A 14,330-nucleotide genomic window follows, 5' to 3' on the forward strand; every position below is an offset into this window, starting at 1 on the left:
AATGTGAGATTCTATATAATCAGTTCTAAGGTGTCATTACATACATTATGGCATTTCTATTTTTAAGGTATTTTTCCTCCATGAGCAACCTTTTCCCTTTCTAACAAATACCAGCCAAGATGTTGCCACAATGTGCCGATCGTGGCATAACCCTATGAGGAACAATGCAAACAGAATGAAAGAATTTAACCAAAATGACTGATTTGCCTTCTGTGTGCTGTTAGAGTGGCTGCTTAAAATGAGTTTTCGGACACTGGTTTCAAATCCATTTGCAGCGTAAGTGGGCCCCTTAACGTCTATCGTAATGTCATTCCTTTACTTCAAGACCTTCAAGAGGACACTTTCTAATTTTCCTGAAAAACCATCTCCTAAAAATGTGTCCCAGAGACTGAGCTGGTTTGTGGAGAGCAGCTGAAGCTGGAGATACTGGTGGGTTATCTGTGATGGACCCAATGGTCACACCGGACAAATGTTGACAGCTTTACTGAAAAATATATGGCAAGTCATTCTCGTAATAAGGAGTGCTATGGATTACAGTTAGGAAAAGAGTGTGTGCTTGTATTCACAGCATGCATAAATTTTCAGTGTCACTGTATGGATATCAGAATGTGATCAGCTATACTTTCCAGTTCCGTGGCTGCGTAAGAATTGATCTTAGGTTTTTACTGCAAAATGTTTTAATACTTATTAGCTTCCTCTGAAATTTTTCCAATGTTTACTTAAAATTTCCAGTCATTCTTGAAAACTCCTTTTGGTAATATACACAAAGGAGAGATAATCATGCTTGTCAAAGTAATGTATAATGATTACTCCAGGAAACATTTTCCAGCATCCACCTACCTCTAGTCAAAATGAATACAAGCCAGATCCCAGTATTTTGACCCAAAAGGTAAAAATGATTTATAAACAATTATATAGAAAAGCCCACTCTTATTCTCTGTTTACCATAAATGTATCTGCAGTTTGATGGTTTTTTTTTTTTTCAAATAGATTCCTGTGCTGTGATCCAGCCAGCCCTGAAATGCACAGGTGCCCTTTCATTGACTTTAACTACAGCTAGATCATGCCAGTTTTAAACGACAAGTCTTTTACATGGTTGTTTTATGAGATGATTTTTATAATGCTGACTTTATATATAGATAAATCTTCCTTAAGTGTTAATTTGAAGCTGCAGTACACAAAATTCTCCATAGCAGAAATTTTCCATTCTCTTTTATCTTCATTACCGTACATCCCTATTACAAGGGAGTAATAGTTCACAGTCTAGTTGCAGTGTTTACTTTAGCTTAATCTGAATAGTTGACCCCATTAAATCAATTTCAACTCTTGCCCTTTGCTTTTACTTCAAATTTAAATGCTAGGTTAGAAATGAGTAAAAACTTGAAAGAAATCTATTTAAAACCAGGAAACAAGTAAGTTAGACCACAAATAACCGCTACCTCCAGCAGCGCAGATTTCCTTGTTTAGTAAACTACATAATGCTGCAAATTGAAAAATAGAGCGTGACAGCTTTTGCTAACTCATAGTAATTATATGCTATCATACCTAACACCTAAGTCAGGTTTTAGGCATCTGAAGGTTTCTGATTGACAGGTATTATTTGGAACTCTAAAAAACTTTTAAAAGAAAGAATCACAGTTAGCAGGCTGCAGAATATGCTCTTAGTCACTATCAGTCATGCTTTCCAGTCCCAGCAGGAAAATATAGTTCATTATTAGTTATTTGAAGTGTGGTGGCTTACAAAAGCCCTAAGATAAAGACTGTTATGCCAGATAATGCCCAAAGAGCAAGAAACATCCAGGACTTAGGCTCCTAGGCTCGTACGGGGTCCCACATGAAAGTTAATGTAAATAGTCCCACACTAAGGGTAAGGACAGGCTTTCAAGCTGAAATTATCTTTCCAGCTATATATGAGGTGGAGGGGAAAGAAACACACTGAGAATGTACTTGTGCATGGTGCTCACGCTTTCAGTGATCAGCCAGATCCCATCTAGCATTTGTGATAATCTTTATCTACTCAGAGAGAGAATTGAGGCGGATATATTTATAGAGGCTCTTCTGTTTGTGATTTGTAATTTATAGGCTCAGCACCCAAAGCATTCAACAGCCACTCATAATTACATTTCACATAAAAAAACACCTACGTTAAAGGGGCATTATCAAGGCTGTAAGGTCAAGTGCTAAATACTTAGGCAATGCCAGAATGAAGGTTGCCTCTGCAACATTAATTCGGTCTCCTTATACATATGTATTATAGTACAGTTTCTAATTGCATGATGACACGGTAGATTTTTTTATTCTACCATTTGCTTCGTCAGTGCATGGAGTGGGCAGTGCTCACTTAATGAGCCAGTATTAAATATTTTGCTTTCTCCTCCTTGAAGGCATGGCCCCAAGCCATTTAAACCCTGTTCAGAAGATAGAAATCTTAATTTCCTCATGGGCTTTTCATCGGTGCTTCACTAAAGTATATGAATACTTTACAAATATTAATGAATTTATATCTTCATGAAATCCCTACTGAAAGAAAATGATAATTCTCCCTGTTTCACAACTAAGTAACTAAGACATAAAGTGATCAGGAGCAAAAAGTAGCTGTTAATTTTGAGTGCCCAAGTCAAGACAACAAGAAACTGAGTTTTGGAATAGTTGCTGTAGGCATCACGTCATGTGTCCCAAGCACAGCTGCCACTGATTACTGCAAACTAAGCGAACACTTAAATACTTCCATTACTCAGGCATCACAGCCTCAAAAACAGTATTCAGAAAAAGAGAGATTGCAACTATTGAGAAGTTGTGAAAAGAGTGGTTTAAGTGGCAAAACTAGGAACTTTGAACAAGTAATCTGTAGCAGGAACAGAGCTATAACCCGTGCCTTTGGGGCACACAACACAGCAATCTTTTCTCTTTTCGGCATCATTCAGTGCAGCCCTTAAATTCTACAGAATGTGAGGCAGGGACCTTACAGCAAACAGCCTCTTCTACTAGCTGCTACAGATCCTCTTTTCCATTGAGTGATTTTCTTTCTCTTCTCTTTTTTTCTTTTTCTCTTTCTCTCTCTTCCTCCTCCTTCCATTCCTCCTTCCTCCCGCTATTCTCCTCTTCATTTGTCCTTTCTTATCAGCTCGTCGGGCAACTCTTCTCACCGTGCCCACTCTGATGACAGCGTCTTCTGAGGATGACATAGACCGACGACCCATCAGAAGACTCCGGTCTAAGAGTGACACCCCTTACTTGGAAGAAGCTAGGATCTGCTTCAACCTTGATAATGGTAAGACCACCCCCTCCCCAAACAATTAAAGACTTCTTTTGAGATGCAGATGGACCAGATGGTACCTCCTCATTTCCAAGTGGTATGGTGGTTCACCAGACATCCAAGGATGTCGTGGCTGTCTAACTACAAGCACCTGCATACATATGAACAGGGATCCTTTTAAAAATTCTCCTGCAAGTCCTAACTAAAGATTTTCCCCTGTTTTAGCTAGGGTGAGACAGTGAGATCAGAGCAAAAGAGAATGGCTTTGCAAACAATATGTATTTATATCTTATCCACTCCAGGCATCCAGAAACATGAGAGGTCTTATGAATGTTTACAAAGGGTTTAGAGCTAACAGCAGACTTCAGCTAAACCCAACATTACAACCATGGAATAACATCCAGCACACCCCAAAACCTCTGTAGGTTTAATTGGCAAATGTGTAACGGAAAACTCTTGATTCTGCAGGAATGAGTAAGAAAGCTGTCCCCCAAAATTCAGACCAACTAATGTTACTATCACTGTCTTCAGAGTTACTAAGCCCTGGCATTCCCTGGTCCTTTTTCTCATTGAGGTTGACCAAAATAAAAGATTTTGGAAGTACTGACAACTTAGTGACTTGAAGCAGACTGGATTTTCTTTAAAAAATCTGAATTAAATGGGATGAACTAGTACACTCCCTGGCACATATTTTAACTGTTTAACTCTCACTTTATGTAGTACTTTTGTGCTACCCAGATTTTTTTTTAAAATAGCATTTTTAATTATTTCTATTACACTAACACCTAGAGGTCCCAACCGAAATTGGAGCCCTAACATGGCAGGCAGCCTACAACCACAGGGTAAGAAATAACATCTACATAAAGAGCTGATTACTAAATAGAAAAGACAGAATAGGGGAGAAGCAGCAAAACATTGTCCCCAGTTTGCAGCTGGAGAATGCAGTCACATTTTTTTCAAAGACCTGCCAAAGTGACTTATGAATACGAGTCCCAAGCTTTAAGTGACGGTCAGTTTTAAACATTGAGCGCAGGCTCCTCAGTCCCCTTGGCATTTTAAAGTGCTTGGCCTGGTGCACCATTCTGGTTTACTTAATGGGTTTGCCCAAGGAAAGAGGAGAAGGAGGTGAAGGGATGAGCCCTTAGACTTCACACCAAGTCTCGATCCAGCCGTGCTTTGAATTTTGGGACCCCTAAGCTAGAAGAGAGCAGTTCAGGGTGCCCAAGACTGGGCCGGGAGGTGCCAGGCCTGCTGCGGGGTAGCATCTCGGCCAGCTAGGCCCACGGCTGCGTGTGGCATCTCAGCCAGGCCGAGATGCTTGGCGCGGGGCGGGAGTCACCTCAGCCGGGATCCTCCCCTGGGGGCGGGAAACCACCTCAGCCGGGACCCTGGCCCGGGCCTCCACTGGGCAGGGGGGCAGGCAGGACCGGGGGGGGAACACCGCTCCGTCCCCCCCCGGAGCGAAGGTCGCCGCCCTGAGGCGAGCGGCCGCGGGCGGGGCGGGCGGGACTCGGCCGGCGGAGGCGCTGCCGGCGGTCAGGGGCAGCGGTCAGGGCCGCCGGGGCCGCTCCCGTCCGTAGATCCTTGACGGGTTTTCCTTGTCTCTCTCCCTCCCTCCCTCCGCTCCTTTCTCCCTTTCCCTCTCTCCTTCCCCGTCCTCCCCTCCCCCTCCCCGCGCCTCTCTCCCTCCCTCCCTCCCTCCCTCCCTCCCTCCCCGCCCGCCCCCTCCGCCCCCTCCTTGCCCGGCCGCCCCGCACCGCGCCGCCACTCGCCCTCGCCAGCTCGCCGGACCACGCTGCTCACCGTGCCCACATTAATGGCGGCATCTTCCGAGGAGGACATCGACCGCAGACCCATCCGCCGCGTCCGCTCCAAGAGCGACACCCCCTACCTCGCTGAGGCCCGCATCTCCTTCAACCTCGAGACAGGTGAGAGACGGCCCAGCACGGCGCGGGGGGACGGCCGCCCGTGGACCGGCGGCGGCTGCCCCGGCGGCGGGGGAGGCAGGGAAGGAAGGGGCCGCCCCCGGCGCCGCGGCCTCCTCCCCCGCCAGCGCCGGCGGGCTCCCCGGGTGCCGCCGCCCTGCCCTGGCGCCCGCTTCTTCGTACCTCCCCGGCCTCCTCCGGCCCTGGCCCGCTGACCGGCTCCCCTTACCCCCGCACCTCTCACCCGCCCCGCCGGGTGCCGGCTTCCCTTCTCTGTTCGGCCCCTTAAAAGCCTCCCCTCTCCCAACGCGCCATCCTCTCACCCCGCAGAGCATGGTGCCACTTCCCCACAAGACTTTTGGTCTGTCCCTCCTTGCCAGGTTCTTCTGGCATCCCTCCTGGAGACGCTGCCCTTGGAGTTTTGCAAGTCTCTCCCCCTCTCACTCTTTGCCTTCTTCCCCTGATGGGTTGGTGCCTCAAAAAAGTGCAGGGAAGCTTGCGCCTGCCTTGTCCACTTTTTCTCAGTCTCATGAGGTCCCCTGTTGTCTCAGCGTTGCTTTTTGTGACTCTCAATGGGTGTACAGCCTGATGCTTTCTACCAACACACCTCCAGCTCCCCACATTCACCTCCTCCTGCCCGTTATCTGGATGAGCCTCCTGCAAGTCTCTACCTGACCTTTCTGTCCCCCTTCTCTCTCCACTGCTGCTCCTTCCTCTCTGCCACCTCTTCCTCATGGCTCCCTTGAGATTTCGGCTGTTCCCTTCAGTTCATCCTGCACATGGTGACTATCCTATTTCTTTCCTACTAGGCCTGTGGTTTTCCCTTCTTCCCTGACCTTTTCTTTCCTTATGGGCTCTGTCAACAGTAAACTACACCAGTGGTTACTTGCTCTCAAAAACAAAGGAAAAGAAAGTTCTTTCTGTTGGTTCCCTGCACCAAACCAGACTTCCTCTGTCCGTGGAGGGGGTGTGAGGGAGGATCTGTAGCCAGGAAGCTCTGCTGCAGCCTCCCTCATGTCCCAGCAGCAGCACACAAAATGACCCGACCGTCTTTGATGCTGAGCCTGTCAGCTCACTGCCAGCTGTAAAGGGAAGAGAGCTGCCTCAGAGTTGCTGCTTGCCATACTGCAGTCTCCCCCATCCCTCCTCCCCGCCCTTTCAGCTGGCAGAAAGTTGGAGATGGCAGAGATGCGTTTTCTCCTGCATTTGGGGATGGAATGGATTTCCCTCCCCCTCCCGTTATCCCTGCTGTAATTACACCCTTGGTAATGGCTAATACGCAGTTTGGTTTTACCATTGACGGAATGGTTGGTTACATTGTACGGTGGGTCATTATTTCTTTCTGACCGTGACTTCTTAAAAATTGCCAAGCCATAGGTAAGTTGGGTGGCATTTCAGGACACAGGCTGGAAGACAGTGCCAGATGCCAGGTTTCAGCTCTAAAGAACTGGAAGTGAAAATGGAAAGAGCATCACTGTGCGTAAGGTGTAAATAAAAAGAGGCTGTGTATGGTTCTTTGACTGCTGAAATAACCCTGCATTGACTTGTGCTGTCACAGGTAATGTTAGGTCATGTAGTTATAAGTAGATAAACCAGTTAAGAGCAAGGCACCTTCAGGTCACCTGGGGCCTCACATCTCTATGCTGAGCTAGACATGCTGTCTTTACTACAGGTCCCAGAGGATGCGCAAGTCTCTAGGTACCTCTCTCCTGCAATCCGCTGAAAAAATTGATAATTACACTTAGCTTCTTTCTGTTCCTCCCCTCTCCCCTGCTCTCTTTAATTTATGCCTTTACTTTCAAACCTGGGAATGGAATTCCTTTAAAAGAAATAATTAAAAGAAACAGTACTGGTGTATCAAGAAATATAAATGAAAAACGTTGTAAGTAGTGCAAGTGTGTGTTTTCATTAATCAATCTGGCAGTGAGTAGTTTTGAGCTTTAAAAAAAAAAGAAATTGCTTAGCAACCAGTATTGAGTGAGCGAGCCGAAAAGCAACTGAAACGTGCCACTGGTACCCACTTCATTTCTGAGCTGTTGGTTTTACTCTTCTGTTTCCTCAGAAAGCACAAACCGAGTAGCCTGGGTTTGAGAACTCCGTAATCCAAGGAAACGGCTGTTAGGAAATTTGTTTAGCCACTTTTGCTCGTACTCGATAATGCTGCGTGACGCGGGGTTTGCTTTCGAAACTTATTATTTACGAGGTGCAATGTTCTTGAATTCTTTTTTTTTTGGGGTACGCGTGGGGGAAAAAAAACCCCGTTTCTAAGCTTACCTGGTTTTCACACGCAGTTTCGTTGCTGGTGATGTCACTGACGTGCCACGGCGGGTGCCAGGCCGCTCTCCGTGCCCCGGGGGCGCTGCCCGCCCGGCGGGCGGAGGGGCCCGGCCGCCTGCCTCGCCGCTGACGCCGCCCTGCGGCGGGGCGGGGGGGCGGGCCGGCCGCCCGGGGAGCGCGCGGGCGCTGTCCGCCGCCCCTGGTGCTGAAGCGCCGGCCGGCGCGCACCGGGCTCGCCGCGGTCGCTGGCCGCTCCGCAGGGGGTGGAAGCCGCATGTCCCACCTTGCCTTGTTCCCCCTGGCTGTCCGTGGGCTGGCAGTGCACGTGTGTGCACAAGGGTATGTGTATTTCTTTGCCTGTGCGGGGGGAAGGTGGTAGAAAGGAAGTAATGCCGTTTCCTCAACCCATTGATGCAGCCGAAACTAAAGTGACGCTTGGAGCGCAGGAAATAACCTCTTCCTTACGTGCTTATCGCTTGCTTTCCATTGAGTGCGTTCCATATCTACAGCTGCTGCTCAACCACTGCTTACAGAGCTCTTTTTCTTACAGCTGCTGCAAGTCGAGCTGCGTTCCCCAGTCATTGTCTTCTGTCAGGACACGGTCAGGGCTGGGATGCAGCCTGCAGCTGCTTTGCTGTATTGGAACTTAAAATCCACTTTTATTAATCAAACATAAGCAGATGCAGTGAATACTGCTCTTCTCCACTCTTAATTACAACCACTAGTTAAGAACTAGCAGGTTTTTATCTACTTCAGCTGTAAGTTATAATTATACCATTACTGCTGTTATCTGTATTGTTGAACAACTGAGAGATTGCATATGCAGAGTCAATTATACAATTTGGGTATAGCACAGACTTGGTCTGGTTTGTAAAAAACCCACAGCTGATAAGCGATTAACAGTGCAACTTCTACCTGCCCTTCTCTTTCGATTGAGCAGAACTCAAACAGTTCTGCTGTGTTTGATATTCCAAAATATCCATGTTTATTATGTTTGTTTCTAAATATTGATCAATTAACTCACAATTATTACCTAGCATGAGTTAACAAATGCTGTTCAATTAGTAGTCCCGAGTATGGGTTTTTTTGCTGGTGTTCCCAAACTGATTAAAATACAAAGCTGTTTTCCAAACTCAGGGTTATTCTCCCTACTGTTATACATATGCAAATCCTATTAATCTGAGTTATGTGTTCATATCAAGAGGATAATGTTTCCCAAAGGATTTAAATTACCTCTTCTGCCAAGATTAATGTAGCTACATAACATCGTAAGACTATAGACAGATATGAATTCCTTTTGCATATTTGATACTGAATCAGTCCGCATACAGAAATTAATTTTTTAATTTTCTGAAAGACTTCCTCCAGTGTGACACTAGAGGAATGTGCTCTCACTTTCGGGTGGTGATCTTTTGTTTTCTTTATTATGATTAGCAATCTGGTGTAGCTCCATCTCTTAACATCTATCTTTGGCTTTTTGTACGCATCTTCTTAAAAGCAGTTTTCAAATTGTCTTTTTAACTTTCTTATTCAGGCACCTAAAAGCTGATACCAAATTGCTTCTGAAAACTTGGGCCTCCATCTGTGACAATTGTCCAATAGCATAATCACTTTCCTGGTCCTGTGCCATCTGACAAGTTCATGTGTTTTTTACAGGTTTTGACCTATTACAGGTTTTGACCAATTTCTATTCTTTCTGTTGCAAAATATGATACTTTTAAAACGGCAACGCATGGTAGGTAGCTTTCAAGCTTGATAAATTAGCAGAGGTGATGACCGATAAGGAAATAGACCACTTAAAACTCTCACTAAATGATCCAAGATGCGTGAGCTTTTCTTCTGCCTCCCCCTTTATGTGGCTGTTTGGGGGATCCCTGTCAGAATTTTCTCAGTTTGTTAGAGGAGGGGGGACTACCATGCTGAGTTGATCTGATCAGGTTCTCTTTTAGCCCTTAAGCGTCAATCACAATTGAAAGCTACTTCTGTAGACAGACAGATACTCTTACTCCTTCTGAGCTGAAAGAGTAACCTTTGTACTGCAATCCTTTGCAAAGTTGATTCTAGCAGACTGGCTTCTTGTTAGGTGGTGCAAGAAGCCGTCTTGATCTCAGCTGCCATGGGACCTTCCTGAGATGGTTTGGGGAGGTCGCCAAATGTCAGTCTGTTTCAAAAAGGTTGATTGTCTACTTAGAATTTAACCTGGGAATGGAGACTCAGGGAGAAAGTAAGCCAATGCCTTGGAGAAGGTGTAAGGCCAGAATGACTGCAGTAGCTGTACTAGGGGTCAGCAAAGAGGGGGTGTTCCTTCAGAAAGAATATATTTAGCTTCCGTGCTGTGAAATGAGGGAAGGGGAGCTTTTGAATGTGAATATATCCCTCCCGCCCCGACTTAAAAGCATGCACCAGTGGTGCAACTGAACAGAAGCCTGTGGCCAGAGGGGTGCAGGACCTGGGCTCTGAAGGTGGGGGGAGAGGTAGCGACAGAGCAGACCCAATAGGGATGGTGCAGCCTCTGCCAGCTATGGACCCCAGCTGGCTCGCTCAGCCCTGAAGCACAGCACAGATTTTAAGTGTACTGAAGTGGCTGGATCATCAAGTGATGCAAGTCATTTGTTGACTTCAGCTGGGGATCTGAGCCAGACTGTAGAAATATACATCTCTGCTTCCCTTCGATGATGAAAGATCTGTTTTATCTCTTTGTGGTATAGAGCCACATGTTCTCCTGGAATGTGTTCTGGGAAAGGAAAGCTGAGAGGGAAAGGACTGAGTGGCTCTGCACAATTTTGCCATGTGTACAGAAGAAAGGTGCTTGTGTCTAGAAAGGCAAGTGAACTTGGTACCGTTTACTGTTCTTAAGCAGTGACGAGTAACTCACATTGGGGAAAGGAAAAAAACCCATGGCAGCCTGTGTTAGTGCTGCTGCAAGCAGAATTAATTCACAGGGAGTAAAGAGGGAGGAGGATCCTGGCAGAAACTGCTGAATGGCTGAGACAAATGTTAGCGAGCTGGGAAATGTTTGTAGTCGGCTGTTTCTGTGATGCAGAGCTGGTGGGGGAAAGCCAGGACACAAAGGGTGACTGTTCATTTTATACATGGGAACTTTCCTGGTCTGAACCGGGCACAAAGTTGAAATCAAAAGCTTCTTCCATTTTCACTGTCCTGGCACCTTCCACACTCTTTGGGCCCTAGTGCTTCTTACAGCCTTCGTGGTAGGCTGCCTTACTGTTATTATTTGCATCGCTGTATTCATTCCATTATATAGCTTTAGAGCTGTGCTGAATACTTTTCAGAGGGTAAAATGATGTATGATTTTCCTTTTTGATGGAAAGAAATGTATGTTATGTAATGTATGTTAGCCTCATACATGTTGATTTGTCTAGAAGGATATGATACATTTTTCTTTAGTGATCAAGGAGGAGGTTGTGCACTTTATTTTGTCACTGAGTAAAATAAGAAAGACTATTTATACAGCTCACTGAGGTGGGTAAATTCTAAATAGGTGAAAAGAAAATGAAATTACTTGACTGGATTTTCTGCAGGAAATCTCCATCACATCCATTTTTAATTTTCTCTAAAACCCACCATTTCATTTAAAAATCTGTTTTGAAGTTTCTGAGTTTGCCCCTGGTCATCCTTACGTATGATTTAGTACACTAACCCAATTAATCATCTGTGCAGTCTTTTGAAATGTTACCACATTTGGAGTTGTGTTTTTTCTTTCCTGTTTATCCAGCATATGTTTGCGTATATCCATAATAAAATATTCTGCATGGTTTCATGATTAGAATAAATAATCCCTAAAATGATATAAGAATTTAAACTACTTTGGATTTATGGAGCTCACAGATTAGAAATTATGTTTAAGTGGTAATCTGAAGGGCATATTTGTATTTTTAAAAATACTTTCAAATTATGGTGGCTTTAAGATTTCAGGTAGAAAAGATCGGACTCGGGAGAAGAGGGGAGAGAGAAATATGCAGTAGTAGGCTTTCTAATATGTGTGGGAGGTTTTATTTCTTTCTGGAGAAAGATTAGTAAAAATGCATGCTTGGAAAAATTCCACTTTCTCTCTCTGCTCTAATCACTCCCTCAGATTATTGTCATGGAGATCCTCTTGTAGTTAGGAAGCCAAATCACCGGTTTTGGCAAAGCCTTTCTTAATACCTTTATAAAAGAGCCTGAAGAACTGGCCTCCTTTGCCATCAGGCTTTGCGTTACCAAAACTTGCACCTGCACTTTAATCAAATGATGACTGTTAGTCTTAATGCTGCTTAATTTGGAGTATAGCTAGAGATCGGATGTGTGCCCGTCACTCGTTTCATGGCTGCATTCCAGCCCGGGGAGCACGAGCGCGCACATCAGGGAAAGTGAGTCTCCAAACTGAACGTTACCCACCGTGTGGCAAGGATCCACCATTTGAGATAACAGGCCCTTGCCAGGGCTAAGTGGAGTGGCTGAAAGCGCCTCTGTATCAACATCGTATGCAGCAGGTAAACAGTCTGTTTTGAGGGAAGAGTTCTTAACAGCGACTGAGGTTTTAACTCGTGTACTTGGCTTTGGAGACCTTTGGTTTAACACTACGACCTTCAGTGGGTCCCAGATGGGAATAAGCTTACAGGTTCTCGAGGTCCTGTAAAGGGGAGAGATGCCCTTGCTTCACCAGCTGTCATCCAGAAGGAACTGTTGATGCAGGCTTTAGTTAACAAGTATAATTGGGGACAATTTGAAGGGAAAAGCATAGTTAGTCAAAATGATGGAACTGGCAAGAGGAAAATGATACAAGATCCGTTTCTCTGAAGGCTGAATGTGTTGGTGGAATTGGCTAAAAAAAAAAAAGCTTTGATATTTCAGCCATTCTTGTGGCACTGCACATGTGCATCACCTTTCTGTGTCAGGGGGGCAGCTGATACCCATGCAGTCAATGACACCAACATTGCTGGAACAACCGTGACAGCAGATAGAAGAAAGGAAGGTACATATTTGCTTTTGGATCAGAATATGCAGACCTGATGCCTCTTACAGCTGCCTGCAGTACGTGTGATTTTAAGGCTGCTGTAGTGCTTTGTGGCTAATGTGGTTCTTCAAGAAAATTGATGTGGCGGAATTTGCCTGAGTAAAAAGTTACCTCTATATTTGTCTTTTGCTCGATGAGCTTATTGGGTTAACACGACCATGTTTATTCCTGCAAGCTGGGACACTGCAAAATCCTTTTATTTTTCTTGTTTCATCAGGAACCACAGTTCTCTTCTTGGAACTAGGTCTTTAAGGAAAACACAGTTTTCCAAAACTTCAGAAAAAATTGTCAGAACTGGCAACCCTGTTCAGAATTATTAGCTGTAAAATTTAGTAAAAAGAAAGGGCCTAATTCTCAGTAACAGGTATAATTAGCTTTAATGCTTAATTACTCTGAGTCAACTAATTGGTTTCATTGGGACTAATCACAGTAATACTCACAGCTAGGCATGTAAGTGCCTTCAGAATCAGTTTTAAAGTTTGTAAGTTTTTGCAGTATGACAAAAGTCATTAATGCAGAAAGAATGTCCCGGGCTGTCTGCTTTCAGATAATATAAAATGTCAATGCTAATGAAATATTGTGTTATTAGCAGTTGTTTCTTGTGCTTAGACTTTAAACCATAGAATCAGTGTGGAATATTATACTTCTGTAGCAAAATAAAACTTGGCTCCACTCACGCTTTCTTGGTGACGAATATTCATGACAATGTAGCTTTTGTGGATAAGGTGCAAAAAGTGTCAGTTCTAACATTGTAATTATATTAATGTATTTTACATGGTAATACAATTTGTTGATATAGTCAACTAAAGATGTTTTCTTCATTCAGAATACTTTTAGGGTGAAATTATTTATAATCATGCAATAACCATTTATAATCATGCAATTCTGTTGCTTTCATTTAGAATGCATTGCTGGTCTTGTTTTATATTGATATGCTGAGGCTATAGCTTGACCCTCGGTACACGGCTGCCATCCCTGGGTTTTGTTGGGGAACCAATGTTACTGAATATTTGAAAGAAGGTAATTGCTGCCTTTACTAAAGACTTTGTATAGGGGCATCGTAATAATTTTTGTATCTTGAAATTACAATTCAATCTTTAAGAAATAAAATGAAGATGATGTCCGAAGAAGAACTTTAATGAGTAGCAAATTCAGCAAGAAAATAAGGAGGCAGAGTTGAAAAATGAAATGCCTGTGTTTCTTCTGCACTCCAGACTCGCCGTGGTTTCATTCTGGTTATGAAGTACGTAAGACAGGGGAAGTATATGACAAGTGTTTGCATGCTGATATACTGTATGGACACATGCCATTTTAACTACGATGGATAACAACTGCAGCACATATTTCAGTTAATCAGAAAATCCTTGCTATGCATAATTTATAGTGCGATATCATTTTTACGGTTAGTGCTTACAGTACTTGGACAGACAGACATCTGGTTAATAGTTTATAAGCAAATTAAATACTTGATGCATTATTAAAATGGAAGAGAAATTTCGTCAAGGCTAAATCTAATTCTTTGCAAGAGTGTTGGAAACAGTTAAAGCCTGCCACAAGCTTGATGCCCCAAATTGGGGAGGACCTGTTTTGAGTGTGGCACTTGTCTGCCTGTGTGTCTTTGTTTCTGTTCTGTGGATAAAAGGTTAAGGAGTCTACTGATGGTTAGATTTGAGAACTGACTGGGGTACATGTTCTTGGGAAAAATGTTCCTATATTCCCTCAGTCAGTCAAAACCTAAGTCAGTCAAGTGTTGCAACAGCGTTAAGCTATCAGAAACAGCCTTAAGTTAAAAGAGTATGTCTCAGGCTAGTCCCATTTTACTACAGCTTTGCACTAAGCCATAGGAATCTCACTCAGA

General features: G+C 44.2%; 1 protein-coding gene across 5 annotated transcripts in view; it reads left to right on the plus strand.

Moving 5' to 3' along the window:
* Positions 1-14,330, plus strand: part of PHACTR1 (phosphatase and actin regulator 1) — a 362,855-nt gene that overhangs the window by 49,462 nt on the left and 299,063 nt on the right. For all 5 annotated transcript variants that reach the window (XM_076330546.1, XM_076330544.1, XM_076330547.1 and 2 more), the window contains 2 exons: positions 3,125-3,271; positions 5,038-5,184. In XM_076330546.1, the coding sequence (XP_076186661.1) occupies positions 3,125-3,271; positions 5,038-5,184 (294 nt within the window). The remainder of the gene's footprint in view (positions 1-3,124; positions 3,272-5,037; positions 5,185-14,330) is intronic.

Source organism: Aptenodytes patagonicus, chromosome 2, assembly GCF_965638725.1.
Source record: "Aptenodytes patagonicus chromosome 2, bAptPat1.pri.cur, whole genome shotgun sequence".
Classification (NCBI taxonomy): Eukaryota; Metazoa; Chordata; class Aves; order Sphenisciformes; family Spheniscidae; genus Aptenodytes; species Aptenodytes patagonicus.